We start from the raw sequence: 27,170 nt of genomic DNA, 5'->3' as shown, positions 1-27,170 counted from the left end.
GCCAGCAGACGGAGGCGGAGGGAGAAGCCAGGCAGGCTTGCGAGGAGAGGAGCGCCTGCTCTGTGAGCGCTGCAGGGCGGCCTTGTGAGGGGGCAGCTCAAGGGGCTTCACGAAGTCAACTTGCTCCGGTAACTGCCTCCGGAAGTTTGTAAAAAACCAACCAACGGCCACCACCCACATTTCCGAAGTGCCTTTCCGTGTCCAAGAGCTTTCCCGCACAGAGGGACTCGGGGTTTGCTATTTGCCACGAAAGCGGAGGCGTGCAGTGGGCGGAGGACGGCGCAGTTCATTAGCTCCCCGCTTCAGCTGAGAGGGCAGGAAGGGGGGACTGCGGGTTGGGGGCATCGGGACATCAGGTGACTGGCCTGAGACCACACAGACCACAGGCGGGGACAGGGCCTGGTCTTCTGGGGCCAAGCCCACCTCCTTTGGGCCTCAGCTGCCGGGGGCCCTGGGGGCCCGGCTGGACTTTGTCCCTATTGACCTGGAATCTTTAAGGGACACGACAGCTGGGAGGCAGAGACCTGGGTCACAGCACAGCCACCACACAGGGCTCGGGTCCCTTGAAGCCACGCTGATGTGTAAGGCACGGGCTCTCGGCTGCACCAGGGAGGGTACCTACCAACTTTGTCCCTCTGGGTCCTGTTCAGCGAGTAGAGGAAGAAGTTGTGATGGCCCATCCAGTGCACGCCAAGGACAGAGGGCACCCCTGGGGACGGGAGGGGAGGCCGTCACATAGGAGTCGAGGTGGCCTTTGGTTTGTGCGGACAGTGTGCATCCACGGGAAGTGGGTTTGAAATAAAAAGCGGTTTGTTCAAATGGGCAGCACCTGATGCAAGGGTGAGCTTCCCGGGGAGGGGGTGCTGGGTACCCCCAGGAGGCCCGGTCACCTTCCTGGGAAGGGACCCTGGTCACACTGTCCTTGGCCACTTTCAGAGCTTCTAGATTGGGTGTGTGCATGTGTTCTAAGTGACATCTTCTACCAAACAGATGCACGTCCAGGAGCAGCCTGGCGGGGCGTGGGCCACCCCTCTGTGGCAGGTCACTCCCTGGAGACAGAGCCAGCACCCATTCTCAGGGGCATCTGGGCTGCAGCTGGTACCTGCAGGCGCCCGCCTTGTCCCCTCCCCACACAAGGGCTCGAGGAGTCGCTGTGCAGAGCACCTGTAGGAGGGCTTGCTGAGGCCGTCCCCCAAGGTGGCTGGCCAGGTGCCCAGGACAGGACAGCCGCCTGCGCACATTCACTTACCTGAGGGGCCCTTGAGCTCCGCGGGCATCATAATGACGCAGGTGGGAAGGAGGAAGTGGAACGTGGCCATACTGGGGGAGAAAGGGACCCTGGTCAGAGCCCTGGCAGACCCCCAGGCCAGGGGACGGAGCTGGCCGCCTGGGACTATGACCAGAAGTGGGTGGTTGGGACGGACCCAGCAGGTATGCAGCCACGAAGCAAATGGCATTCTGTGTGCCAGCCCTGGGAGGCGAGGGCAGGGCGGGCGGAGCTGCGGGGGTCTCTCTAGGCCGGGAGGAGCACCCAGCACGGGTCGGAGCCACCCCTGGCCTTGGGGAAGACCCCGTAATGACCAGCTCGGGCCATTTGCCAGATGCTATCTTATCTCGGGGGCAGTACAACCAGTGGTGTGTGGAAAAATTGGCTTTCTCTCTATTCCTTTTTTTTTTAAGCCCCAGGGTCCTGATGAGTGGGGTTTGTAGCTTTGTGTGGCATGAACGCTCTCACAAGGGACAGTCACCAGCAGTGTAACAGCCGCCTGCACCCAGGTCGCAGCTGGCAACTGCTGCTGGGGCTTCTCGCCGAACGACACTGGACCCGCTTGAGAGCAGGGTGAGAGCTTTCCCTGCCCCCTGGGGCAGAGCCCTCCTGGGAGGCAGGGCAGCTGTGAGGGCTCAGCAGACAGGGCCGAGGCTGGGACTCAGGTGTTGCCTTGGCAATGCGGGCTGAGCCAGGCCTGCCCCGGCCCAGCCCTGGGTGAGACTGAGCATCTCAATGACGCGCACCAGGGGGCGGGAATATGTGAGCGTTAACAGCAGGGAGCCCTGGGGGCCCGGCCCCTCATGGCTCTGCGTCTGGGATCTTCTCTGTCATCTAGAGAGTCAGGAAAAAGTTGTCAGAGCTGGTATCGTACATAAGACAGTCCTGTTATTGTCTGTCATCGCCATCACTCCCCGTTCTCTACAAAATCCACACTCTCAGCCTCTGTGCTAACTCGGTTCATACAGTCTCCACACGGCTCCTCAAGAGATCTGGGGGAGTTCTCAGAAAAACGCCCCCAGCCAGACGGAGCTCTCAGCCCCTCTGCTACCCGGGGGGGGGGGGGGGGGAGCCCGGCCCGCGCACCTGGCCAGCTCCTCCTCGCTGTCCCCGTCCAGGACCTTCTTGTACATGGCGTGGAAGGCGGCGGCCTGCTGCTCCCACTGACTGTCCTTGATGAAGTGGTTCTGCCCCGAGCCCAGCCCGAGGCAGCCCTCGACCTTCGCAAAGACTTCCAGGGGGCTCTTAAATGTGGTACCTAGGTTGAAAGTGCTCCGGAATTGCTCAAACCATCAGGGCCCCCCTTCCTGCCTGGCGCTCCCTCCCCCACGCTTCCTTCCCGGCCTCCTGCCCAGAACCCCGGGGCCCAGACCCTTCCATGAGCCCCGCCTTACCTTTGCTGGCCTCTCTTCTACCCCCCGGCCCCCCACCCCATTCAGGAAGCACAGGCTGCCCGTGGCACCCCCACCCCCTGCCCCTTCCCATCCTCATTGCAAAAGAGGCCAAGGAAATGTTTCATTTGTATGAATTTCTGTCTGCTACGTCCGGCCGTCTTTCTGTATTTTACTCATACATTTCTGTCTATGTGTTACTCACTCATTTATTTTTATATCTGATCTTAATTACTGTAGTTCTGTGGGTATCAATGACTCAATCTCTCTATATCTGAGGCTTTATAATACATCTTGATGGAGCCAATCTTATCCTCAGGCTCTTTGACAGGAGTGAACGGGCTCTTCTTGGCCTCCCCCGCTTTGTTTTTGATGGTTGCAAAGTATTCCTTCCCCGGAGTGCACCAGACTGGACATAACCAGCTGTTCGTTGGCCTCCAGAAGTGACTCCGCAGTGGGGTCCGGTGCAGCTATGACTTTGCGGCCCAGCGAGCGGGAGTACTGAGAGGGTGCCCTCCGCAAGCTCCGCCCCCAGTGGACTCCCCACCCCCACCCGCCCCTTGCCCAACTCCCATTTCTTTTATCAAAGGTGGTTTCCGTATCCCTGTGACGAGAAGCTGCAGGAACTGGGCTCCTGTTCTATCAGTGAGTGTTTGGTAAACCGGGCGTCCTTGTATTCAGTGCATTGTGTCGCTTCCAGCTGCAGAGCCCCCTGGTGGCACGAGGGGGGAGGGTGCCTTACTGCACCCGCTGCGACCCGCCACAGGGAGGCAGGAATGAATGGGCTCCAGCCAGCGCTCAGGGAAGGGCTCTCTCTCCTGGTCTCCCAAATCTGTATGTTACCCGCGGCCTTGTAACGTCTACAATTTGTGCCATGAGGTCCCAGAGCTTATGACTTAAAAAAAAAAAAAAAACCCTGCCTCTTCAGAACTGTACTTGTCATTTAGATAAGGCTGCTACTAAAATGAAAGTATGGGCGGCGCGGGGGAAGGCAAAGGAAGAGCGAGCGGAGGAATCGCCGGCGAAGGGACGGAGCCCGGCGTCGGCCGCACTGACCTGTGATGGGCTTGGGCGGTTTGATCTTCACTATGTGAACCGGAGGGCTCAGCTTCACGTCTCCCTTCAAACCGATGCTTACGTCCTGCAAGGCGGCGAAGGAAGTGAAGCTGAATCATTCAAAACTCTTCCTCCAAAGAAGGGAGGAAGAAAGGGACAAGGAGGAAGGACAGGTGGGGCAAGGGAGAGTGAAGAGCTCAGTGGAAGATTTAAACCGAACACACCAGTGAGCACATGAACCGTGAATGGCCAGAACAGCCCGCTTAGAAGTCAGTGTGTCAGAGCGTGTAAACAGGCGGGCCCCAGCATGTGCTGTCAAAAAGAAACTCAGGTGAGACACAAACACACAGCTATAGTAAGAATAAAAAAGAAGGAGCCCTGGCTGGTGTTGCTCAGTGGATTGAGTGCGGGCCTGTGAACCAAAGGGTTGGCAGTTCTGATTCCCAGTCAGGGCACATGCCTGGGTTGCAGGCCAGTTCCCAGCAGGGGACGCACGAGAGGCAACCATACATTGATGTTTCCCTCTCTCCTTCCCCTCTAAAGATAGATAGATAAATAAATAAATATCTTAAAAAATACACACAAAAAAGAATAAAAAAGTAGGAAAAGATGTATCTTGCAAAACTCATCAGAAGTATGAGTGAAAAGAGACCGTTGGGCTTTTGCCAAAAAATGTTACTTTTGCCAGTTTTACAAAAATACACGGCCACGTGAACACATTGGTAGGGCCCCTTTTCCTGCATTTCTGCCTCCCACTGGACACCCGCCCTGGACACGTGACTCGGGCCATTTCTCCTCAAGGGCAGGGGGCCGTCTTCAGGGACAGGAGGCACAGGATCTCGTGCCAGGGAATCTGAAAATAGTGCCACGTGGTGGGACATTTTGCTAGCATATTTGATATTTCAGGTAAATTTCAAGTCCAAGTAAAAAAAATCTAACATGTAACTTAAATCTCTCTGGGACTTTTCTTGAAAGTTTCTTACCATTTCTGAATTATCCGAAGACATGGGCTCAAGAGTGTTCTGAGGAGGAGAATGAAATATTAATGCACAGCGGGCTTGATGTACGTGCCCCTCCCCTTGCAGTCTGCTGAGGTGCTCTCTCCCCCCGGCCCCCCCCACCTACTCCTGTGAGTAGCCACGGGGGAGCATTGCCCAGGCGGTCCCTGGGTCAGCAGGATTTTAACACATGATCCCTATTCTCTAGGATGCTGAAGTGTAGTTGAGGGAACGGGAAATAGTGAGTGAGCAGATGTAAGACTGCGCAGGAGACCACTGCAGAAATCTAAGGTGAAGCGACTATTTCCGATTGGCAAAATCTGTTTCGATGCTGACCCTTTTATTTAACTCTGAACTCACAGTACCACTGTGACTGGCAGGAGCTGGCTGCTCCTCGGTGAACGGAGACTGAATTATGGTGAGAAAGCACCCCCAGTCCAAGGTGCTTTCTCAGTTGGATCATCAGTGAGCCCTCCAAAAACACACCTAGAGTGTGGCACCAGGGGCTGGCTCATAAACAGAAGTGGAAGGCATGGTCTTAACAACCCAGAAACATATCGGGCGGTTAAGAAAAGAGAACTTTCGTGCAGGACACGACAGCTGAAACCAAGGTAGTGTGTGGGAGGTGCCAAAAAAAGAGACGCAAAGAACGGATTCTGTGGGAGCTCCGAGGAGAGTAATCCGGTGACACGGGACTGCACCCCATGAGGACGTCTGCTGGGGAGACGGGCGCTTCTTCCCGCTTTCTGAGCGTGATGGAGAAGTGCCTGCATTTCTGTGTGTCAAACAACCTGTGTGTAGCATGGCCTGGGGAGCTGAGGGGGACAGAGGCAGCATGGTTTCAGCCCTGACGGGTGAGCCCGCAGGAGTCGGGCTGGACTGCTCGCCTCCTGGGGAACTGACTGCCCGAGGCTCCAGGTGGGGAGGCAAATCCCGGGCAGGCGTGGGAGGTATTGAGAGTCCCACCACCAAAGACACTCTGCGTTCTAACACCGGATTTTAACCACAGCGAATGGATCTGGGAGACGGGGGCCCGTGTGCCCTCTCTCACAGCCTCCAGAAGGCCCCGTCCGTCTTGGGATCGGCAGGAGGGTTCGGGCTGGACGTGGGGCCAGGGCAGGGAGAAACGTAGCACTTAAAACCCCGACGCTTCCTACCAGCTGCGGCTGTCGGACTTTCTTCTTTGGAGTCGTAGTGACTTGGGGGTGTTCCACCTCCTTGAGCCAAGACTCCTTGGGCAATTTGTACACATCCAGCCAAGTGTCTCCAGCTCCTGCGTTGGGAAACCAAGGGACTGTTGAGCAATGGCAGGCAGGCGCCAAGGGTCCCCTGGGAAATGGCCTGGCTTCTCAGAACCCCTGACACGGAGACCAGCAGACGCCTCGGAGCAGCAGGGCCTCAGTCCCTGAGAGCGGGGCCCCTCCCCCGAAGCCCCCCTCCCCCCGCCCCCGTGCCTGCACTGACCCACCAGTGTCTAGCCAGACTCGGTGGGCCCGGCCCCCATGTGGTCCAGAGTCCAAATTTGGGACTTTAACTTGTCATGGAAGTGTGCTCAGCTTCCATGCCAAATACCTGCCAACCGGAGGAGGGCTGCTTGCCCACAGGGTGGGTTCCTGGCTAAAAGTTTCCTAAAAAACGTGATCACCTGGAGCCCTGGACCTCAGACTTCAGCCCCCAGTACCGCGAGAAGGTAAGTCTGTGCTTTAGGCCACCCGGCGGGGGTGCTGCGTGTCAGCAGCCCCAGGAAACTGCTACAGAATGGAAGCTGCCCCTGGTGCAGAGAGCATTGCGAAATACACCTCGTCCTCCAGCCCTTACTTAACAGTGGAGGTTCAGTCCAGGTTCCTTGGACGAGAACATAAATGCAGGCCCGTAAACTATTTGTCTAAATATTTAAAAGTTAAATATCAAGCTAGAAATCCATTTGGAAAAGATAATATGTTCTGTCACCATAGTGATAACTGCAGTGGGCAAGACCCATGGAGTGTGCTGAGGTGAAGGCAAAACAAGGCGTTTGCAGCCTCTAAGCACCTGCCCCCAAGTGTTTATCCGTTACTGCGGTGGTCTCCACATAGATCCCCAAATCCTGTCATCCTCCTGCCTGCAGGAGGTGGTGGCCTTTCAATCCTCTGCCCTTCAGTGTGGTCTGGACGCACTGGCTTGCTTCTAACAGCGCCGGGACAGGGAAAGACAGTGGCTCGGCAGCGGGGGAACCCGGCGGACGCCACTTTAAGTTCAAGGTTACCATCAGCAGTGGTGAGCCCCGGGCTGTGTTGCTACCACGTAGCCCTAACGTGATGCTGTGAAAAGAGCCTTTCCTTCACCTCCGTGTCTCGCCCTCCCCGCCAAGTCCTTATCCCCAGCGGCATGAGAAAAGTTCAGACAAACTGAAACTGAGGGACACTGCAGGACATATCTGACTGGCGCTCTTCCGACGTTCAAGGTCATGAAAAACAAGGAAAGACCAAGACATAGTCGCAGACAGGAGTAGGCTAAGCCGACGTGGCGCCTGAATGCAGTATGGTATCCTGGATTGGGCCCTGGAGCCAAAAAATTAGGAGAAAAACTGGTATCTGAAGAAAAAAAAAATCCGTAGTTAATAGTAGTGTACCAGTGTCATTTGCTTGAGTTTGACAGAGGCACCGTGGCCACGCTCAGTGCTGGTGCTGGGGACACTGAGGGAAAGGCCGGGTGACTCTGCACATTACTTCTACATAAGAGGCTGGGGGTGGCTCTTATCTAGAAGAGACTGCAGATCTGGACTTGTGTAACAGCCTCTGGATAGCCTTGCCTTGGAGCAGGAAGGCCGCGAAGTCCCCTCCCTGAGAGATCTCCATCTTGACACAGGGTGTTGGCTTGTTGGTGTCGTCCTGAAAAGGAGGCAGAGGCTGCTGGAGCGAGGTGCGGCTCCGCCCAGGCACACAGATCCTTTCAAAACCTGAGGCAGGTGGGCCCTGGCTGGGTCGCTCAGTTGCTTAGAGCATCGTTTCCATACCCCAAGGCTATGAGTTGGATCCCTGATCAGCGCACACGAATGACCCACTGAGTATGTCAATAAGTGGAACAACAAATTGGTGGGTCTTTTTCTCTCTCTTTAAAAAACAAGATCAGCCCTGGCTGGTATAGCTCAGTGGATTGAGCGCGGGCCTGCGAACCAGACAATCACGGTTCGATACCCAGTCAGGGCACATACCGGGGTTGCAGGCTGGTTCCCTGCAGGACAGTTCCCAGCAGGGGATGCATGAAAGGCAACCATACATTGATGTTTCTCTCCCTCTCTCCTTCCCTTCCCCTCTAAAGATAAATAAATAAAATATTTAAAAAAAAACAAGATCAGTAATAAATAGATAAATAAAAAACATAAACTTGACTTGCCACAGCTTGGGGCCCAGCTTTAGGAACTCACCACGTCATTGACAGTTTTGACGAAGAACAGACTGTCTTTGTAAATATAGAACAGTCTAATGACACCTGAAATGGGAAAGGGAGGAAGAGCATGAGGCGGAGAAGCGAGCCGGGGGAGAACTGGGCTTTGTGATGTTGTTGTGCGAGTTCGTGCCTCCTGAGGCCTCCTCCCTGGCCCTCCCCCACCCTCGACCTTGGCCTTCCTGTCCTCCTCCGCCTGGACGTCCAGGCAGTTCTGCCTCCTGGCCCCCTCGGCCCACCCAGCCCCGCCCTCTCCTCCTAGGAGCCCCCTGGCAGCCCCCTGGCCACACCAGTCCCTCCTTGACTTCCGTCCCCCGATCAGTCATCAGCCCACTGCCTTGCATGTCGTCCGAGCCCTGTGGATGTTTTCTGTTCCTCTATCGAGTTCTCAGACGCCCTGAGGGACAGGATCCGGCCTCACTCTTCTATGTGCCACACCTCTCAGCCCCCAAGAAGCTTCTCATGCAGTGGATTTTGTTGATTCGATAAATAATCTCAGTCATTCTAATTCCCCTTGAACCTGCAGGCTCCACTTTGGGACCCTCATCCACCATGACCTCGCCTCTTTCTCCAGGTGCCCGACGCTCATAACTTGCCCCTCCACCCATAATACAGACTTTGCAAAGGCAGCCGGCCCCCCAGACTGAGAGTCTAACTGAGCCCATTAACGCCCTTGGGATGCCTGCTCTCCGCCCCCCAGCCGCCCCTGCCTGGGTCCAGACCAGCCTCCTCTCTCTCCTTAACAACTGCAGGGGTGCTTCCGAGTCGATCTGGCCCTTGCTTGGCTTTTTCAAACTCCTGCCAGTGTGCCTTCCGAAGCCATCAATCAGGCCAGGTCACTTCCACAGAGACAGTGCCCTCCAGGAAACCGTCTGTCCCTCCCTGCCCTGTCGTCCACATGTTTGGAGACCCGGTTCATCCTCAGGCTGAGGGAAAGAAGCAGGCCCTGGTGTGTGTGAGCGGCAGGATGGTCTTCGCCATTTACTTCCCCGTGTTACCTCGAGTTATTGAGCCTCCGTGCCTCAGTTGCCTCTTCTGAGAGGCAGGGATAATAAATCGCACTCAGCCCCTAGGGGTGTTGCGAGGGTTAAATGGGCCAAATATGGAAAGTGCTGGGAGAGGGCCTGGCACAGCAAACTGTTCTGTGGGTGCTTGTTGCTATGATACTTCACGACCAGGAAGAGCTTGCCACGTCTGGCCCCGCCCACACCCAGGAAGGACGTGACATTGGACAGCAGTTCTACAAGCGCATGTAAATTACGCCAAAAGGAAAACGAAGAACAAGTACCCATCTCGTCCACAGGAGCAATAAGTATGTCGTTCCCCAAATCTGCGGCCCCGATGGACGTGACTCCAACCTTCAGTTTATCCCAGACACAGATGCGTTTGGCATTGTACAGGTTATAAATGGAGAAGCCTTTGGCTCCTCCAATAAACAGGTAGTCTTGGGAAATAGCCATACAATTCGGTACGCTGCTGAGCTGGGAGAACAACAAACAAACAAACACAAAGAAAAAAGGAATGACTTTGCAGCTGTCACCGTCTGCAAGTAATAGAAGCTGACATCTCAAAGAGGGATTACGGGTGTAGGGGCCCTTCCTTGACGCAGTGCCGTCCCCAGACCTGGGGCTCAGCTTGCCCACCTCTCGCTGGAGAAGTCATAGTGCTCCACTTGTAGGGGAAGGGGCCAGGGAGCATGAAGGAGTGGATTCACTGCACTAACACGGCCAAAAGAGCTATAGCTGAGGCTCTGGGAGATTCTCCGCCCTCCAGCCAGAGTGTGATTACGACTCTCAGAAAGACTTTAAAACAGCTGCTGAGTGTAAAAGATTTTCTGTAGAATCCTCAGTTATAGGCAGGACGCCCATGTTCCCCAGACTGCCTAGAATCTTTCAAAAGTGCAGCTGTCATATTGACTGAAGGTTCCTGGCAGGAGGTCCTTTCCCGGGTTAGGTGTTTTCATTTATTCACAGCCGGTCGGCTGCTCCGTACCTTGCTCTGGAAAACCGGAGGGTAGACGGTGGGCTGGATCTGGCTGAGCTTGGCCTCCCGCAGCCTGTCTCTCTCCTCGATGATCTCCCACGAGCGCTCGAACACAAGGTCCACCAGCTTGTTGATCATTCGATAAGGCTGAGGCAGGGAACGCCACTGCTGGTCCGGATCCTTGAAGACATAATGCCTTTCCTCATCCTTGGACCAGTCCTTCTCTGTGGGGGGCGGCACCTCCAGTCCCTTTTGTGTAAGAAGGGGCAGCCTCATCTTCTGGGCTCGACTTGCCAGGGGCGTCGACATCACAAGGCGGCACCGGGACGTGCTCTGTGACTCTGAAGAGCTGATGAAGGGAGGAAGCAAAGGTACTTGGAGAAGATGGGGAAGTGAAAACTGTATCATCTTCTCTGGCACAATAATCTGTGGGGATTATTTATTCCAAAGACTCACAGTTTCTGCATTTATTACAGGATTGTTACCACATTAGTAAGATACACCTTTTTTCCTTTTGAATTAAAAAAATTGATATTAGAGAGCGAGAAACACCAATTTATTGTTCTACGTATTTATGTTTTTTTAAATATTTTATTCATTTATTTTAAGAGAGAGGACAAGGGAAGGAGAGAGTGTAGGAAAGAAGCATCAATGTGTGGTTGCCTCTCATGTGTCCCCTACTGGAGACCTGGCCTGCAACCCAGGCATGTGCAATGACTGGGAATTGAACCCGTGAACCTTTGCTTCACAGGCCTGTGCTGAATCCACTGAGCTACACCAGCCAGGGCTACTTATGTTTTTAAAAATCTTTTAAAAATATTTTATTTATTGATCTTTAGAGGGGAGGGGAAGGAGAGAGGGAGAGAAATGTCAATGTGTGGTTGCTTCTCGTGGATGCCCTGCTGGGGACTGGCCTGCAACCCAGACATGTGCCCTGACTGGGAATTGAACCATGATCCTTTGCTTCATAGGCCCGCACTCAGTCCACTGAGCTACACCAGCCAGGGCACGTATTTATGTTTTCACTGGTTGATTCTTGTAGGTGCCCTGACTGGGGATCAAACCCAAAACCTTGGCATATCAGGACGATGCTCTAACCAGCTGAGCTACTTGGCCAGAGCCCTGCAATAAGCTCTTCATGTTAGTAAGGACATCAGCAGAGACAGGTATTGACTATTCACATCTTCCTGGCCAGCCCAAGATGAGATGTGCTAGGATGGAAACAAAGGAACCCGGCGGCCTGCTGCCTGTCCTCACTTCCTGAGAAGGGAGAGTGGTCTTTCTGTCCCAGAGGGAATGCACCCTCTTCTCCCCTGCTCATGGCTTCTCCTAGTTCTTGTCTGCGGACGGCTGTGCCCCAGCCAGGTGAGGAGTGAGACCTCATTCTCCTTTTCCTTTCCCGCACCTGCAACCAGAGGCACTTTAAGCCCTTCCAATGACTGCTGTCTGATTTGTGCTGTGCTTACCTATTTATTCATGTCCCCCACTAACCTAATACCTGAGGCCCAGAGCTTAGCACTGCAGTGTGGGGAACAGGGCCAGCCTTCAACAATTCCTTTATTTTCTTGCCGTACTGCTCCGCCCTGGGATATGAACTCGGAGAGTACTTCTGGCTGTCTTCCAGGCACTCCCTGTGCAAAGGTTGAGTGAATTTGTGGGGCCCAAAGATTCTACCACCCCAAAGTCTAGGCGCCTCCTTCTGGAGTCTAGACCACGTTCAGGGGACCTATAGCCCAGAAATTTACTGCCCAAATGATGCTTGCAAGTCTCTTTCCCAGCTTTTCCCCTGGCTGCCAGTGTGTGCACCCCTAGACCTGAAAGATGACCTGCGCTGTGGCTGTTTGCGGGGCTCTGGGCAAGACGTGGGTGTGGCCTGGAGGACCCACAACTGTATGCCAGGCCCCTCTTGGTGACGTAGCAGGGAGCCAGGAAGAGGAAGAGAGGAGGATGGGGAAGGACCATGGACAGCTCTCCCCACGGCCCAGTATTTGGTGAAACAGCTTCTAGATCATTGTGAAAGTATTTGTCAAGGTAGGAGAACAGAACACATTTTATTTAACAATGTGTTACTTTGATTTGAAACTTTTAAATATTTAAATATACGGTATGTGGCTCTCTATTTGTACTGCTTCCCCCAGGGCCTGCGAGTGTTAGGGGCGGGCCTGAGCGAAGGGACTCACAATTATAAAAATAGGCGACCTTACTTTGTGATTATAGGGGGTACATGTTATAAAATTACCGCTGTGGAATGGACGGGGTTCCATGTCTGCAAGCCCCACAGGGGAGACGTTCAGTCGCACAGAGCCACGGTAATCTATTTTGCCCCCACTGTTCATATAGGATTTCCTCAAGCAACAGTCTTCATTCGATGTTCCGTAATCCTAACAGGAAGTTCTCCCGCTTCACCCGACTCCCAAGCTAGAAATACACCCCTCAGATTGTCTTATCTCTGCTCTAACCACGTGCTTCCCCATACCTGCAGCTGGTGTAGCTCCAGGAAGACGAGGCACAGCCCTGGGAAATTGTTAGGCCCTTCAGTCCCCAAGCAGAAGTTTCAGGGAATCTCCGGTCAGGATCCCACCTGGGGTTCCCGGGGACACAGGATCTGCGGGGAGGCGCGGCACGTCCGGAGGACGCCCGAGGCCGGGAGACGGCCCCCGCAGACCCCCTCTAGGAGTCTCTGGATGCCGGGAGAGTCCAAGGTCACGTGGGTAGCGACGGTACTGGAAGCGGTGGTTTGCTCACCAGGAGCCTGGCGTGGCGTTGCCTTAGTAACCACAACTTCCTTCCCGGACCGGAAGACGGTGAAGTTGATCTCCAGGAAGTGCGCCCGCGGAGAGACCCAGCCCCTCCGGCCGCCCGCCCGGCCCTCCCGCAGGGAGCCCGCGGTGTCCCAGAGGACTCGCGACCCAGCCCGGTGGGTGGGTCGGTAGCCGGCGGGCCGGGTGCCATGGAGGCCTTTATCCGCTTCACCAACCAGACCCAGGGCCGGGATCGACTCTTCAGGTGAGTCGGGTGCCCGCGGTGCCCAGCAATTCCCGTCTGCCGACCGAAGGACTTTGGGTCCCTCTCACCCCTAATTCGGTGAGGATGGCTCGGGAGCCCCCACCGCCGCGAGCCCACTGCCTGTCACACGAGTCGGAGTCCCCTTCACCGAACATGGGGACATTGGATTCTCAGCGCAGCGTGCTCCGAGCGAGCGTTTTTTTGTTGTTGTTGTTTTTTAAAGTAACTTCGGGTCCTGGCCAGGTGTAGCTCAGTTAGTTGGAGCATCGTCCCCTAAACCTACAGGTCCCGGGTTCGGTCCCCGGTGTGGGCGCCTACAAGAGACAACCGATGGATGTTTCTCTCCTCTCCAAAAATCAACAAAGGAGCATGTCCTCGGTGAAAATAAATAAATAAACAAACACACTTTGGTTTGGCATTTGTGGCTGGGAAGCCAACCTTCAGATACCGTGTGACATGCATATGGAGAGACGGGAACCGAGTTACAGCCTTCACGTTGCATTGTTACCCTGCCTGCCCCGGTGGAGGTTTTGTGACCCCGAAAATGAAATGCAAAAACAAATGCGCTGTGAGAGCCCGGGACGAACAGCAGGCACACGCTATGCTACATTAATACTAAGTAGTTCACGATGTTCTTTTTGGTTTATTCTTGCTCAATAATTTTTAAAAAATTACAGTTTGATTTAGCAGCCTTTCCTCCTGTTCTGGGTATAAAGTGCTAATGCAAACGGACCAGTGAGAATAGCGCCAGTAATGAGACTTTAGGAATCGACCCCAGGCCCAGTGACATTTTCAGTGGGTCATGACCTGCCATCCCGCCCTGTGGGGAGGCTGCTTAAACCACGCCCATTTCACAGGGAGAGAAACTGAAGCAGAAGGTTTAAGCAGCAGAAGTGAGAGATTTTCATGTTCACAGTTGGCTCCAGGGCCCACACCTTTAACTGCCAAGCCAAGCGACCTTTCTCCTTAATTTGAAAGATATAAAAAATGGTTGCATTATGTACAAGCTTCATTCAGACAGAAGCCTCCGATTCCAGTGGACGCAGACTACCCTGGAAGGCTATCAGCGAGGCTGGTTAATAAAACAGTTTAGGATCTACTTACTCAGTAAGATCTGAAAGCCCTCATGTCCATAGCCCAGTCCTCTGGGGGAGCTGCAGCTCCTCCAACAGACTGGCATCCGGGAAAGGAGGCCTTGTGTTGGGACGCATTCCTTGTATTCATCCAAACTGGGAGTGTGGCCAGCTTGAACCCTCCAGCCAGCAGGCATGCTCTGAAGCAGGGATTATTTTTTACTTCATCCCCAATAACAAGTTCACCATTTGGGAAAATGTGCTACAGTTTCATTGAGAGTGTAGGGGTCCAGAACGAATCACCCCAAGATGTGCCTCTGTGGTATGTGGGTGATTTTGAGCTAAAGGCAACAAATGCCCTGCAGGCTCAAGAGGAATTTCTGTCTCATCTCCTTTAACTACGTGGAAGAATTTAAATTAGGGGCCTTGTGCTCAATAAGAGTTGTCACCAGAGCTGTGGCTGGTGTGGCTCAGTGGATTGAGCACCAGTCCGCAAACCAAAAGATCGCTGGTTCAATTCCTGGTCGGGGTACTTGCCTGGGTTATGGGCCAGGTCCCCAGTAGGGGGCAGGCCAGAGGCATCCATGTATTGATGTTTCTCTCCCTCTCTTTCTTCTTTCCCGTCTCTTTAAAATTAAATAAATAAAATCCTAAAAAAAAAAAGAGTTGTCACCAGAAATAACTTTTGATAACCTATAGGGCAGGGCAAATTTCTAATTATTGACCTTCTGTGCGTCTTACTGTCCTGAGAACACCCTCCCCTCTGAAGCCCCCAAGGCGCCTTCCCTTATCCTCAGCTCAGAAGGCCAAATATGCTTCAGTTTCCCTTTCTGTGCCCGTGCAAACGTATGCAATTAAATGTGGTTGTTTCCTCTGTCCCATACAGATTTATCAGAGAAGCCAAAAGAACCTTGAGGGCAGAGGAGAGGGTCTTGCTCCCCACAAGAGTAATACTTGTAGCATAAAAGGATTCAAACACAGCCACAGGGCAGTGGGAGACTGGCACCTGCTTTATAGATGCATGTAGGTGTTTGCTTTGGGGATATAAAACCTCTCATTTGTTAACGTTTCTGCTACTCATGCCTCCTAATCTGTAGTCGTGGCAATAACCACTTCTAGGACATTCAGCATTCGTAAACAGGAGTCTGCCTTTTATGTAAAGTGCTGGTTGGTTTGGGAAGACAACGATCTAAACTTCTTTATGAAACGGTGTGTGGTTGGGCCTTATGAAACATGAAGCAGTGTTCAAACTACAGACTTTTCCTTTGGTTGTAGTTTGTGTCTCCCGTCACATTAGCACTTGGTTAACTCCATGGGGGGAAAGTTCATTTTAGAAACCGGCAAAATCATCCTGCACTTGAGAAAATAAGGCCTGTGAATCTTTGCTGACTTAACATGTGGGGTTTCCGTGCCGTGTCCCCCCTGGGACAGTGCCCGCTGCTCGGTGCCAGCAGAAGGCCTCCCCGGGGGCTGCTCCCCGCCCGGCTCTCCTTCACCACATTTGTGTGCATTTCCATCCCAGGCTGTCCCCTTTGGCCCCGTGGAGTGCCTGCTGCAGAAGTTTGCTCTCGCAGGAGCTGCTCGCATGAGATGTTGCCTTGGAAACCCCACCTTTAACAGGACACGTTTCTCCTTTTCTTACTCGTGAGCCCGTTTTATTTGGTTTGTAAATCATTCTCCTTTTTTTTTTCTTTCCATTTCAGAGCCGCTCAGTACACATGCATGTTGCTTAGATATTTGTTAGAGCCTAAAGCTGGCAAAGAGGAGGTGGTCATGAAACTCAAGACACTGGAGTCCAGTGTGAGCACTGGCCGGAAATGTAAGTACCCTGCCTGCCCTCCGAGGGACAGCGGCTACTGGCTCGGACCCTCGGACTCCATAGTTCGCCAAACACTTCCTGGGTCGTTCACCTCTCCTAGGCAGTCAGGCTTGCCGACCAAGTCGACCACTGAGTCAGCCCACTGGGACGACGGGCCAAACCGGTCGAGTGTTTCTCTGCAGACCCCTCCCAAACCCCCTGCTCTGTGCGCATGTGCTGCCTCAGCAAAGCTTCTGATTGGTCACAGCCCGTGGGACGCGCAACATTCGCTCGCCGATCGCTCTCAGAGTCCGCAGAGCGCCCCAGCCGTCCCTGAGCTGAGCTCCTGGCTGCCGGGGCCCTTCGCATTCTCCACAGGAACAGAGCAATGGTGTCCTGGCCCCCCTGCTTTTCTCTTCCTTCTCTCCAGGGGTCGCTAGAGGAAACAGATGGATGCACATTAGTAGACCAGTGGTGGCGTGGGTTGGTGTTGAAGGCGACAAGTGGGGTCAGTGTTTTGTGTCCATTCCGTCCGCCAGACTGGGAAGGGACACGGGGAAACTCCATGCTTCCAGGAGTGGTCGCCTGCCTGCCTCCCAGAAGTTTGAGGAGAGCCCGGTGTTGCCCCAGCAGGTCCATGGAACGTAGCAGTCAGGTGCTGAAGTTACTGGTGAGCACTGACGTCTGTAGTCACGGTCCTGAGTCTGTGGGAGAGCCCAGATCACACGGTGTAAGTTGTGAGGTTAGACTCAGTGCAGACCTGTTGGTAGGGGAAGAAAAAGAGGTGTTTCTGAGGAGGTGGACCTGCAGGCGTGGACTCGAGAGGAGGCAAGAGAACCTTCTCGAAGGGTGGTTTCCTCTAGTGAAGGCTCAGAAGTGAGCCAGTGTTGGTATTGGAGGATGAGTGAGAAAACTAGTTTGACGAGAGGAGACTTAAGTTGTCACCAGGGCGGAAAGGGCGGGTGACTTTCCTGGATGGCTTTGGAGACCAGGAGTGGCAGTTCTCAGGTCTCTTGAGAATCGGGATGGAGCCCAAGGTCTCTGGAGTCCAGAAGGACCTCAGGGCCACTCAAGTCAGCTAGCGCGAGAGCCGGAACTGGCTCCCAGTACATGCTTCATTTTCTGTTATTTTTTTATAATAATAATAATTCTAGACATTCTTGTGAGACTGTAAGTTTCCCGGTGTAGCTGCCGCAGAGCGTCTGCCGAGGCTGAGAGCGAGCCCTTGTGAGGGAAGCTCTCCATGTGCTCCGTCGCGTGTGGGGCTGCCGCTCACTCTGAGTGTGTGATCGGTGTGTAACTTGTTGGCCGATACGTCCCTGACCAACTGAATTACAGCTCGGACGTGCCTTGGCATGGTTGACTTAATTCAAACAGGAGTCACATGGGACCATTTTATGAGTCACCCTGTCTCTAAATCCTACCATCTTTCCTGCAGTAGGGAGTCAGGGGGTTTGCACCAGAGAATTGGCAAGTGGATAGTGTTTTTTTTTTTTTCTTAAGCAATCTTGTGTGTTGAAAGTACAATAAATAAAATGTAAGGCACCAGACTTTCCAAAAAAATGTGGCATCTGGAGTTCGTGTGGCCATAGTGCCTTTCTTCTGCAGACGTGTGCGTTGCGATGGTGAGATGGCGCCGCGGGCCGTGGAGATGCACACGGCCGAGTATGCTGTGGGCCGTGTCGATGCTAAGGGCTCCCGGCTAAAGCGCCGCTGTCTTTGCGCCTTCCGGGATCATTGTAGGTGTCCATGGCACACTGTAGAGTCTTTGTCCTCTCCCGAGCTAGGACAGAGATTCGAGTGACAGCCTGTTGTGAAGACCCCTGATGGTCGCCATTCCCGATGCAGGGCCCCTGCCCGCTGTCCTGTCCTGTTGTGCGCTGCTCGAATAACCCCCGACCGCTGTGGGTTCCTCCTACAGGGCTCAGACTAGGCAACGCAGTGCACGCCCTGCAGGCCGCTCAGCAGAGCATGCGCGCCTCGGACCTGGTGCCCCGCGTGTGCCTGACGCTCGCCCACCTCAACCGCGTGGTCTTCTTCGTCTGCGACACCGTGCTCTGGGGGAAGAGCATCGGGCTCGCCCCCGGCATCAACCGAGAGAAGTGGCACCTGTGGGCCACGCGGCACTACTGCTGCTCGCTCCTGCTGAGCCTGCTCAGGGACCTGTACGAGGTCTCCTGGCGGATGGAGCAGGCGGCGCAGGACCGGGCGGTGAGCGAGAAGTCGCCCTCCCAGGAGCCTCCGGCCTACAGCGTGGCTGACGAGGAGACGGAATGGCTGCAGTCCTTCCTCCTGCTCTTGTTCCGTTCCCTGTGGAGGCACCCGCCCTTGCTCCTGGACACGGTGAAGAACCTCGGCGACATCCTGATTCCCTTGGACCAGCTGGGCATCTATAAGTCCAACCCTGGCGTCATCGGGCTGGGAGGGCTGGTGTCTTCCATAGCGGGTATCATCACAACGGCCTGGCCTCACCTGAGGCTGAAGACCCCCTGAGGCAGGGCAAATGAAAGGTTTAAATGGCTGTTTTTCCTTAATCCACATCCTCTACTGGAACAGATTAATTATATCTAATTAAATTTCTAGAGGAAACTGGCTCTTGTATCTGTGAATGTCGTGGGAACGGAGAAGATTTGAAAGGAAGGCAGTCCGCACAGTGGGTAGCGTGAGCCTGGAAGACCCCCCGTGCAGAGGAGGAAGGATTTAGGGTAGACCACCTGGGCTGACAGACCCCCAGGGTGACCCCGTCGAGACTGCTGCCCAGGAGAGGCCCCCACATCAGCCCGTCTGTGGGGTTTGGCCTCTGCCCGGTGGCCCGTGACAGTGGCATCTGTGGTGGGCCTTCTGTCTTCTCCAGGTGAGGGCAGTGGTGGGGGATTTGGGGGACACACCTCTTCTAGAAGGTGTGGGAAGAACCTAGAATTTGTGTGCCCTGGTACCTGCCTCCCTGGGCGTCTTTCTCCTTTTTAATCGAGCCCTCCCCACCTCCGAGCTTCCACACTCACCAGCGATTTAAAAACCAGCGACGTTCCTAACAGATGCCTGAGCCAGCGCACTCACCACTGAAGGTGTTGCCTGAGAACCTGATCTTCCATAATGAATATCTGGGTGCCGTGCTCACTTTTGGGGTCCACTGTGCTGGTGCGGTAGTGGGGGGGGGGTCGCCCATGGGGCTAGGGAAGGAAGGAAGGAAGGTACCCGTGTCTCTGAGGCTGCAGCAGATGGGCTTTTCCGGAGCGCCCTGTGCGCTCTTTCTCACGCTCCCCTCTCACCCACATCCTGGACTTGCCTCCGCAGCAGCCAAGGACCGGCCCTGGCAGCGGCGTGTTTGGGCACGGAGTCCAGTGCTCCGTCTGGCCCGCAGCCACCGCTCCGGAGGCGGGGGACTGGCCTTTGGCCCGGGTTTGCTCTCCAGACACGGCCCCATGGGTCACATGTCCTGGACCTCAGAGCCGGGGCAGAGGCCACCCCTTCAGACATTCCCTTCCCTCTCCATCACTGCCCCAGGTTTGGAAGCTCAGGTTGGAGCCATAAGCACCAAAGTGTCGGGCATTATTGTACTTCCTTCGGAGGCTCCCTGCTGGACTCTGTCCCCTTCCCGACCTCATGCTTCCTGCTTTACTGTGTCCCAGGTGCAGAATGGATTCCTGAGGGTCATCATCAAAAGGCTCTCCCCACCCCGCCTCTGCCTCTGTTTCCATCGCCCACAGCTTCCAGCTCAGAGTCGACGATAGAGCTGCACCCACACCAAGGGCAGGGAGTTCTGTTCTGCTCCCTCCCCTCTTCATCAAAAGACCCTCCTCAGACACCCGAGAACTGTGGTTGTCCTGTGGTCCCCCGACACCCGGAGCCCCGGGCTACACCTGACCCATCAATAAGGAGGGGTGTCGCTAAGGAGGGGTGCGAGGTGACAGCTGTTGGCTGTCGGTCCACCACAGGCTCCTGGTCGGTGCTCACTTTCCCAGACTAGACACAGTCCAGGCGGCTCTGCAGCTGCATGTCCTGGTGGCACGTCAGACCAGCTGGAGCTCCGTGAACCCGGAGACCTGGGCCTTCACAAATGGCCCCACAGGAGCCTCAGGGAAGAGGAGCCAAAGATTACGGAGCATCAGAGCTTTCATGTTTAATGCCGCTGAGCCCAACACTTGTCTCCAGAAAACAAGTGCGTGAGAAGGGGGGCCAGAAACATGGCCCAGAACGGGGAGGCTGTGACTGTGGGAGACTGGCTGCTCCGAGCCCGAAGCCCCTTCTGCTGGGCTGTCCACCTCCCTCCTAGTTGGCTGTGCCTTACAGAACCCAGGCCGTGCCCCAGGGACCCTGGGTCAAGTAACCATGGCAACCCAGTGACCTGGCTTCCTCCTCTCTGCCCTCCCCCAGCTGGGAGGTGTCTCTGCATTGCCCAAGACTCCTCGCAGGGACCACGACCGGAGCTGTCAGAGGCGACACTTTGCAGCTGGGCTCTGGGACCGAGGCGGCGTCAGCCAGAGTGAGTGCGGGTCCCGGGACACCTGCCCGACCTGTCTCACCTGGCTGGTCGCTGAGAGTTCAGGGAAAGCCGCCGAGGGGCAGGGTCTCCCAGGAATCCTCTGCCAGGAGGGTGGGTGGGCAAGAGGGTAGCATCAAAGCAATGGTCCGGGGCTACTAGCTTTCCAGACGGTGGGTTTTACCAGTGGCCGCCTTCCCACCCGGCTGGGCATGGAGGGGGAACCTGCAGATGTGCTTGCTTAGAAAGGGAGGGTCAAATGCAGAACTTTTGCATTGAAAAGGAAAAAAAAAAAAAAAGACAGACTACACCTGAAACCTACCCTAGTCTGTTTTGGCCGCTCGTCTGAAGAGCCCCTAAACTTCAGCTAAAGCCTCTTAACTCTCAAAACAACCTTTGTTTTCTGCTCTGCACCCTGGACCCTTGTAAGGGCCCCGCATCCCTGTGGGGCTCCAAGGCACCGCTGCTGGGCTGCGACCTGCCCTCCGACCCTGGGCCTCCTGCTCAGGCACTGAGCCCGCTCCCCTCCCAGGCAGCCCGGGCCCCGAGGGAGCCGTGAGCGGTGTGGGGGCTGACCCCGTGGGCCCAACGAGGTGGGTTTGCTGAGGGACCTGGGCGCTCTGCTTTGTAGCTTGACGAGCAACCATGGCAGTCAACAAGGGCCCGACCTTGCTGGACGGAGACCGCCCTGTGAGTAACCTGGCCTTCTGTGGGGGCAAGGGGTGGACACTGGGGCAGGAAGAGGCCGTGAGAGGAGGCTCCGGGCCTTGGGGCAGGAGGTGCTGAAGCTCAGGGAGCACCCCGTCTTCGTTATCCCTGCTCTCACTGCGTTTGGCAGGGCTCCGTGAGAGGGTCCCGGGGCGGCAAAGGTGCTTATGAAAAGCTAGGGACTTTGGGGAGAGGGGACAGAAATGCTGGCTTGGAGGGAGAGGAGAGGGGACCTGGGGCAGAAGCCTGCCCCCTGCCCCCCACGGGTGCATCGCGTGTGTTGGGTGTGTGACCGTGGCCCCTCTTGGCGTCACGGGGGCGCAGCCTGTGCTGCTGTGTGTGGGACGAGGCTGGGGGCAACATGTCTGCTGTCAGTTGTTGAACCTGGGCTGCGAGGCCCCCGGCGGGGTGGCGGGCGGGGGGGCTCACCAGTGGGCTGACCTCACCAGAGGGCTTCGGGGCCCTAGGGCCGCCTTCCGGGGGAGCTGTGTGAATGCTTTCCTCCTCCGCCCCCTCCCGCGCCAGGAGCAGGAGAACGTGCTGCAGCGGGTGCTGCAGCTGCCCGTGGTCAGCGGCACCTGTGAGTGTGTGCAGAAGACCTACACCAGCACCAAGGAAGCCCACCCGCTGGTGGCCTCCGTGTGCAGCGCCTACGAGAAGGGCGTGCAGGGCGCCAGCAGCCTGGCCGCCTGGAGCATGGAGCCAGTGGTCCGCAGGCTGTCCACCCAGTGTGAGTCCCCACGGCCGGCCTGCCAGGCTGTGTGTCCATCTGTTCCTCTGTCCGGTCACCTGACAGAGGCTTGTCTGTCTGCTCCCATGTCTGTCCGACTCATCACCTCGTCTTCTCAGCTACAGCTACAGCTGCCTCGACCCTGCAGGTGCAGATGTAGCTACAGATGTGCCTCTTTTCCTCTCTAGATGCCCAGTGGGCGTTCCCCTGGGGTGACAGGAGCCAGAGAACAGGCAGGAGGGGCAGGCAGAGCGGTGCGGGTGGTGGTGGCGGTGAGGCTGCTGCAGACCAGGCACTGCCGCGCCTCCTGGTCCCGCAGCAGGAACTCACAGGGCCAGCCTGCAGGGCTGTGGGGAGTGGAGGGCTAGGGAGGCCTCTGGGCCCAGAGGCTGACGTACCAACTTGTGACAGGCGGGGGCGAGCAGCACCCTTAGTCCACGCCTGACAGTGAGGGACCGGGGGCTCAGGCAACTTGCAGCTCACCCAAAGCCACATATGGCCGCAGGCGGGGCTGCCTCACGCCCAGGCTCCCACAATGGTGGGAGCCGGCCCATCTTTAGGTGTCTCGGTGGAAGGGGCCAGAGGCAGTTGAGGGCCTCGGGCCCCATGAGGCTCTGGAGAGAGCAGGGCTGGGGGTGAGGCTCCGGGCCCTTCCTTGGCACAGAGGCCACGGCTGGGCCCTCCCGGCGCCGGGTGGCTCACCACGGCACGGCCCTCTACCTCAGTCATAGCTGCCAACGAGCTGGCCTGCCGGGGCCTGGACCACCTAGAGGAGAGGATCCCTGCCCTGCAGTACCCTCCCGAAAAGGTGAGCCCCTCCCTCGTTGCCCTGGCCCCCCCCCCCCACTACCTCAAGGGTTGAGATGCAAGCTGTTGATTCCATGACGGGGCCTCTCCTTTCTGTGGCCAGCGCCCTCCAAGGCCAGTGGCACTGCCTGCCCCAAAGGCCACTCTGCGTGTGTCCTCCTCCCCAAAGGGAGCCAAATGGAGGCAGAGGCTGCCTGGCATCAGCAGTGCAAGGATGGGTCCCCCCGTTCCCGACCCTCCTCTCCCTGATACACCCCGTGGGCCTGTGCCGAACCGAGTGGTGACTGCAGCCGCCTAAGGTCACGGGTCACACAGACCCCAGGCTGGCAGTCCCATGTCCTCACGGTCTAACCCTTTAGACCACAAGGCTGGAGAGACCTCCCCCTGGGTGCACGGTCCCTGGGGGGCTTCTGTGGGCTCAGCTGCACCAGGAGTCTTGGGGCCCCGGCATCTGAGCTCATCCACCCACCACAGGGGCTGAGCCCCACCCAGGCCAGGTGGGAGGCCTCTAGAGCCGTCTCCTGTGACAAACGCCAGTCCCTGGGCCTCCAAGCGAGCCTGACCTTCCTTCCCACACCCCCCAGATCGCGTCCGAGCTGAAGGACACCATCTCCACCCGCCTCCGCAGCGCCCGCAACAGCATCAGTGTGCCCATCGCCAGCACTTCGGACAAGGTCCTGGGGGCGGCCCTGGCCGGCTGCGAGCTCGCCTGGGGGGTGGCCAAAGGCACTGCTGAGTATGCCGCCGGCACCCGCGCGGGCCGCCTGGCCTCAGGAGGGGCCGACCTGGCCCTGAGTGGTGTGGAGAAGGTGGTCGAATGCCTCCTCCCTCCAGCCGAGGACGAGTCAGGTACCTGCCAGGAGGGGCGGGCAGACCCACCCTGGGGGGGTGGGGGGCCCCTTGCCGCCTGAGAATGAGCGAAGTCAGCAAGGGAGGCCAGTGGGAGGGGTGAAAGGGAGTGGCCCACATCACCACGGGAACCCAGCAGAGCCAGGTGGAGCTGGGACAGCAGCTCCTCTGACCTCCCCTTGCCCGTCTCGCCGCCCAGCGCCCGCTCCGGAACGCCAGCACCCCCGCACACCTCCCAAGACCAAGCCAAGCCTCGTGAGCAGGGTTGGGGCCCTGGCCAACACCCTGTCCCGACACACCTTGCAGACCACAGCCCAAGTGCTGAAGCAGGGCCACGCCCTGGCCATGTGGGTCCCCGGCGTGTCACCCCTGGTGAGTGTCTGCCCTGGGCTCTGACTGGCCCCAGCTTGGGCTGGGACTTTGAGTCTCAGGACAGGGGATCTTGAAGGGACTGAGGGCCAGTACTTGAGGCTGCGGGGAAGAGCAAGGCCAGCCTTGTGGGGGTGGACCAGGGCCTCCCCCATTTCTGTCCCCCGCGCTCCCACTCGTCCTATCCCCCCAGCTGGTTCTCTTGCTCCGGCCCCTCCCACCTGGGAGGGAGCAGAGACCCCAGCTGCTGTCCCGCACAAGGTGCGTCGTCTGCGATAACAAGGCTCAGAGTCAGCCCCAGCTGGGCAGTGTCCCAGACTGTCCCCAGGTGTCTGATTTCCCTTCTGGAGGCTTCTAATTTGCCATCTGCCGCCCCAAATGCTGTACCGCTGCCCTTCCTGGGCCCGGGGAGGGTTAACGTCTCCCTCCCTGTCTCGCTGTGTGTTTCAGCAACTGCACCCAGAAAAGGAAATAAACACGATAGTGAAGCGTAGAGGTCAGCAGACACTTTCCAGCCATCATTTGGGGGATCCTTTCACAAGCATTGCTGGCCTGGCCAGGCCATTCAGGCCAATGTTTGCTGTGAACCCACTGTGTGCTGGCTTCCCTGGGTCCAGTAGGAAGGCAGGAGTGGCCATTCCCGCGTCCCCTACACTGGGGGCCACTAACCAGGGCCCTGCTCATTTCCCCCGTGGATACCTGGCCCGCCCGATGGTCTCACTCTCAGTGACCTGCCAGGACCCGGATGGTCTCACTCTCAGTGACCTGCCAGGACCCGGATGGTCTCACTCTCAGTGACCTGCCAGGACCCGGATGGTCTCACTCTCAGTGACCTGCCAGGACCCGGATGGTCTCACTCTCAGTGACCTGCCAGGACCCGGATGGTCTCACTCTCAGTGACCTGCCAGGACCCGGATGGTCTCACTCTCAGTGACCTGCCAGGACCCGGATGGTCTCACTCTCAGTGACCTGCCAGGACCCGGGTGGTCTCACTCTCAGTGACCTGCCAGGACCCGGGCTCAGGTCACGTGCACATCCCCAGTGACCCAGCAGACATGGGAGCCACGGTCCCCCAAACGGCTGCGGGAAGTGCTCCCTCAGCTTTCTCCTTAGCCGAGAGAGGAGAAAACCCGGACGCCCGCCACCAGTAGGGGCAGGGGTGGCGTATTTCCATGGCGGGATGTCACCGGGGAAAGGGAGGGGTGCCTCACAGGAGAAGCCATTCATGAGAGAGAAGCCCTTCACGACGACACACTCCATGTTGCTGTTGATTTGTGTGCAGTTGAGAAATAGGTGGAACCAGTGAGAGAGGTCAGAATGTGGTCCCCAGCAGGGGGGACTGAGCAGGCAGGGGGCACAGGGGTCTCCTGGGCTGCGAAACATGGTCTCCACCGTGACCTGGGCCGGCCACCCGGGTGCGCGTTCAGAACGGTCTCGGGTGCTGTCCACTAAAGACGTGGGCACCTACCACTCAGTGACGAGTTTTAAGAGCAGTCTTCTGGGGCTGGGCCTTGTCCATTCCCCCACCCTGCCCCTGGGGGTGAGGGACTTTGGCCGTGGGGGCTGAAGCCAGGGACCCCCCCTTCGCTCCCTCAGAGCAGCCTGGCCCAGTGGGGCGCGTCCGCGGCCATGCAGGTGGTCTCCCGGCGGCGGAGCGAGGTGCGGGTGCCCTGGCTGCACAGCCTCGCCGCGGCCCAGGACGAGGACCACGAGGACCAGACAGACACCGAGGGGGAGGACAGCAAGGAGGAGGAAGAGGAGGAAGAGGAGGAGGTTGAGGAGCTCAGTGAGGTGAGAGCAGAGCTGAGTGGGGTGCGGGAGCCCCCCAGGTCCCACAGCCCACAGAGTAGCGAGAGGCCCCGGAGACAGAGAGTCCGGGCAGAGGCTTGTCCACATGTGCAGAGAGGGGAAGTGGCCTCTGTGCCCGAGGCCACGCAGCTAGTGGCTGAGCCTGGGTCCCTGTTCTCCCCCCCAACCCTGGGGGTGGCATGGAGGGGAAGGGTCTGGGAGCTGCCGCAGGAGGGGCTGACCCGCTCTCGTCCCCAGGTGGCAGCCCTGCCCCGGCCGCAGGGCCTCCTGGGCGGTGTGACGCAGGCCCTGCACAGGGCCATCCGGGGCACCGTCGCGGTCGTGACCTGGGCGCCTGCCACGGTTCTGGGCACGGCTGGGCGGGTGCTGGGCCTCTCACCAGCCCGCACTGCCGCCCCGACCAAGGGGCGGGCCATGTCCCTGTCGGACGCCCTGAAGGGCGTGACAGACAACGTGGTGGACACTGTGGTGCACTATGTGCCGGTGAGTCCAGCCCCCCACCCCCCCACCCCTGAGGAGCTGCAGTTGCCCCAAGACCTCGCCAGGGGGCTCGGCAGCCAGCTGGTCTACCTTGGGCCCAAAACAGAACCAGGCAGGGATACTCTGACCCTGGCCAGGGCAGTGTGTGGGCCATGTGGAGCCTAAAACCCAGGCCCCAGGATGGGTCAGGGAGGCGACTGACCTGCCACCAAGACCCCAGGGGTCCAGCCACTTTGTCACAGGGCCTGCCTCACTGTGGGGGTCTGGGCCATGGAGACCTGTGAAGCAGGCAGGGCCTCAGCTGTCTCCCCTGAGCACCCCATTCAGCTGCACCACCCAGCCTGTGCCCCCCTGACGGCTGCTCTGGCAAGGCGGGACCCAGAGGTGGTGGGTGGGAGGCGCAAGGTGAGGCCCACTGGGCCCTGATGGGGCTGCCGGGTCCTCAGCTCCCCAGGTTGTCACTGATGGAGCCCGAGAGCGAGTTCCGGGACATCGACAACCCACCGGATGAGACCGAGCGCAGAGCATCTGGGGTGCGGCCAGCCAGCCCGGAGCCCATAGCGCGCCCAGTGCAGCACCGAGGCAGCCTGCGCAGCGTGAGGGCTCAGGGCCTGGAGGACGGAGCGGACCCGCTCGCCGCACCACGCCCGGCCTTCCCGGCTGCACCCCGGGAGAAGCCAGCACGCAGGGTCAGCGACAGCTTCTTCCGGCCCAGCGTCATGGAGCCCATCCTGAGCCGCGCGCAGTACAACCAGCTGCGTAAGAAGAGCTAAGCGCCCCGCCAGCCACTGCAACCAGGAAGCCAGGACCCTCTCTAACGTGTCCAAAGTAGTCCCCTGGGCCCCTGCGCCGCGGCACACGCGGCACACGTCGTCTTCACGCATCTCTGGGGGCCTTAGCTTGCGGCCAATTTTAAAGAAAAATCTGAGCAGCAACCTGC

The 27,170-nt window shown here is 57.4% G+C and overlaps 3 protein-coding genes across 10 annotated transcripts in view; 2 read left to right on the top strand and 1 right to left on the bottom strand.

Annotated features, from left to right (window-relative positions):
* WDR93 (WD repeat domain 93) overlaps positions 1 to 14,387 on the bottom strand; it is a 21,185-nt gene extending 6,798 nt beyond the window's left edge. Inside the window, exons 1-10 of one of the 3 annotated variants that reach the window (XM_037145024.2) lie at positions 10,131 to 10,449; positions 9,427 to 9,619; positions 8,119 to 8,183; positions 7,504 to 7,582; positions 5,870 to 5,985; positions 4,698 to 4,736; positions 3,715 to 3,799; positions 2,354 to 2,525; positions 1,250 to 1,320; positions 623 to 709 (exon numbers count right to left, since the gene is read on the bottom strand). In XM_037145024.2, coding sequence (XP_037000919.2) covers positions 623 to 709; positions 1,250 to 1,320; positions 2,354 to 2,525; positions 3,715 to 3,799; positions 4,698 to 4,736; positions 5,870 to 5,985; positions 7,504 to 7,582; positions 8,119 to 8,183; positions 9,427 to 9,619; positions 10,131 to 10,430 — 1,207 coding nt within the window. In that variant the 5' untranslated portion in view covers positions 10,431 to 10,449. Of the gene's footprint in view, positions 1 to 622; positions 710 to 1,249; positions 1,321 to 2,353; positions 2,526 to 3,714; positions 3,800 to 4,697; positions 4,737 to 5,869; positions 5,986 to 7,200; positions 7,583 to 8,118; positions 8,184 to 9,426; positions 9,620 to 10,130; positions 10,471 to 12,597; positions 12,964 to 14,231 lie in introns of those variants that run through there. The other 2 variants (XM_053658885.1, XM_053658884.1) reach the window with 2 other exon arrangements.
* Positions 13,041 to 18,575, top strand: PEX11A (peroxisomal biogenesis factor 11 alpha). Of its 4 annotated transcripts, none has more exons than XM_037145019.2 (3): positions 13,042 to 13,127; positions 15,904 to 16,019; positions 17,920 to 18,575. In XM_037145019.2, exons 1-3 carry the CDS (start codon positions 13,072 to 13,074, stop codon positions 18,489 to 18,491), a joined length of 744 nt encoding a protein of 247 aa, XP_037000914.2. In that variant the 5' UTR covers positions 13,042 to 13,071; the 3' UTR covers positions 18,492 to 18,575. The 4 variants fall into 4 exon arrangements, with proteins under 4 accessions (XP_037000917.2, XP_037000914.2, XP_037000918.2 ...); XM_037145023.2 differs by lacking the exon at positions 13,042 to 13,127 and adding an exon at positions 16,538 to 16,668 and having other exon boundaries at positions 15,931 to 16,019; XM_037145021.2 differs by lacking the exon at positions 13,042 to 13,127 and adding an exon at positions 16,120 to 16,668 and having other exon boundaries at positions 15,936 to 16,019.
* Positions 15,936 to 27,170, top strand: PLIN1 (perilipin 1). 3 transcript variants are annotated; one of them, XM_053658882.1, is made up of 12 exons: positions 15,936 to 16,019; positions 18,582 to 18,852; positions 19,628 to 20,157; positions 20,373 to 20,481; positions 21,110 to 21,168; positions 21,712 to 21,916; positions 22,642 to 22,724; positions 23,308 to 23,572; positions 23,772 to 23,944; positions 25,538 to 25,732; positions 25,988 to 26,233; positions 26,677 to 27,170. In XM_053658882.1, exons 5-12 carry the CDS (start codon positions 21,124 to 21,126, stop codon positions 27,001 to 27,003), a joined length of 1,539 nt encoding a protein of 512 aa, XP_053514857.1. In that variant the 5' UTR covers positions 15,936 to 16,019; positions 18,582 to 18,852; positions 19,628 to 20,157; positions 20,373 to 20,481; positions 21,110 to 21,123; the 3' UTR covers positions 27,004 to 27,170. The 3 variants fall into 3 exon arrangements, with proteins under 3 accessions (XP_053514857.1, XP_037000912.2, XP_037000913.2); XM_037145017.2 differs by lacking the exon at positions 18,582 to 18,852 and having other exon boundaries at positions 15,940 to 16,019; XM_037145018.2 differs by lacking the exons at positions 15,936 to 16,019; positions 18,582 to 18,852; positions 19,628 to 20,157; positions 20,373 to 20,481 and adding an exon at positions 20,495 to 20,651.

Source organism: Artibeus jamaicensis, unplaced genomic scaffold, assembly GCF_021234435.1.
Source record: "Artibeus jamaicensis isolate MK-2021 breed Jamaican fruit bat unplaced genomic scaffold, CSHL_Jam_final scaffold_612, whole genome shotgun sequence".
Taxonomy (NCBI): Eukaryota; Metazoa; Chordata; class Mammalia; order Chiroptera; family Phyllostomidae; genus Artibeus; species Artibeus jamaicensis.
The sequence above is the reverse complement of the archived record's forward strand: the minus strand, read 5'-3'. Positions and strand labels throughout refer to the sequence as shown.

What these genes read in the sequence shown, in the direction of transcription:
- PEX11A (XM_037145019.2), top strand. Translation starts at nt 13,072, where the DNA reads ATGGAGGCCTTTATCCGCTTCACCAACCAGACCCAGGGCCGGGATCGA. An exon ending in GGCCGGGATCGACTCTTCAG is followed by an intron (nt 13,128 to 15,903) that starts GTGAGTCGGGTG and finishes TTTCCATTTCAG; the next exon opens with AGCCGCTCAGTACACATGCA. An exon ending in TGTGAGCACTGGCCGGAAAT is followed by an intron (nt 16,020 to 17,919) that starts GTAAGTACCCTG and finishes TTCCTCCTACAG; the next exon opens with GGCTCAGACTAGGCAACGCA.
- PLIN1 (XM_053658882.1), top strand. Translation starts at nt 21,124, where the DNA reads ATGGCAGTCAACAAGGGCCCGACCTTGCTGGACGGAGACCGCCCT. An exon ending in TGCTGGACGGAGACCGCCCT is followed by an intron (nt 21,169 to 21,711) that starts GTGAGTAACCTG and finishes CTCCCGCGCCAG; the next exon opens with GAGCAGGAGAACGTGCTGCA. An exon ending in TGCAGTACCCTCCCGAAAAG is followed by an intron (nt 22,725 to 23,307) that starts GTGAGCCCCTCC and finishes CACACCCCCCAG; the next exon opens with ATCGCGTCCGAGCTGAAGGA.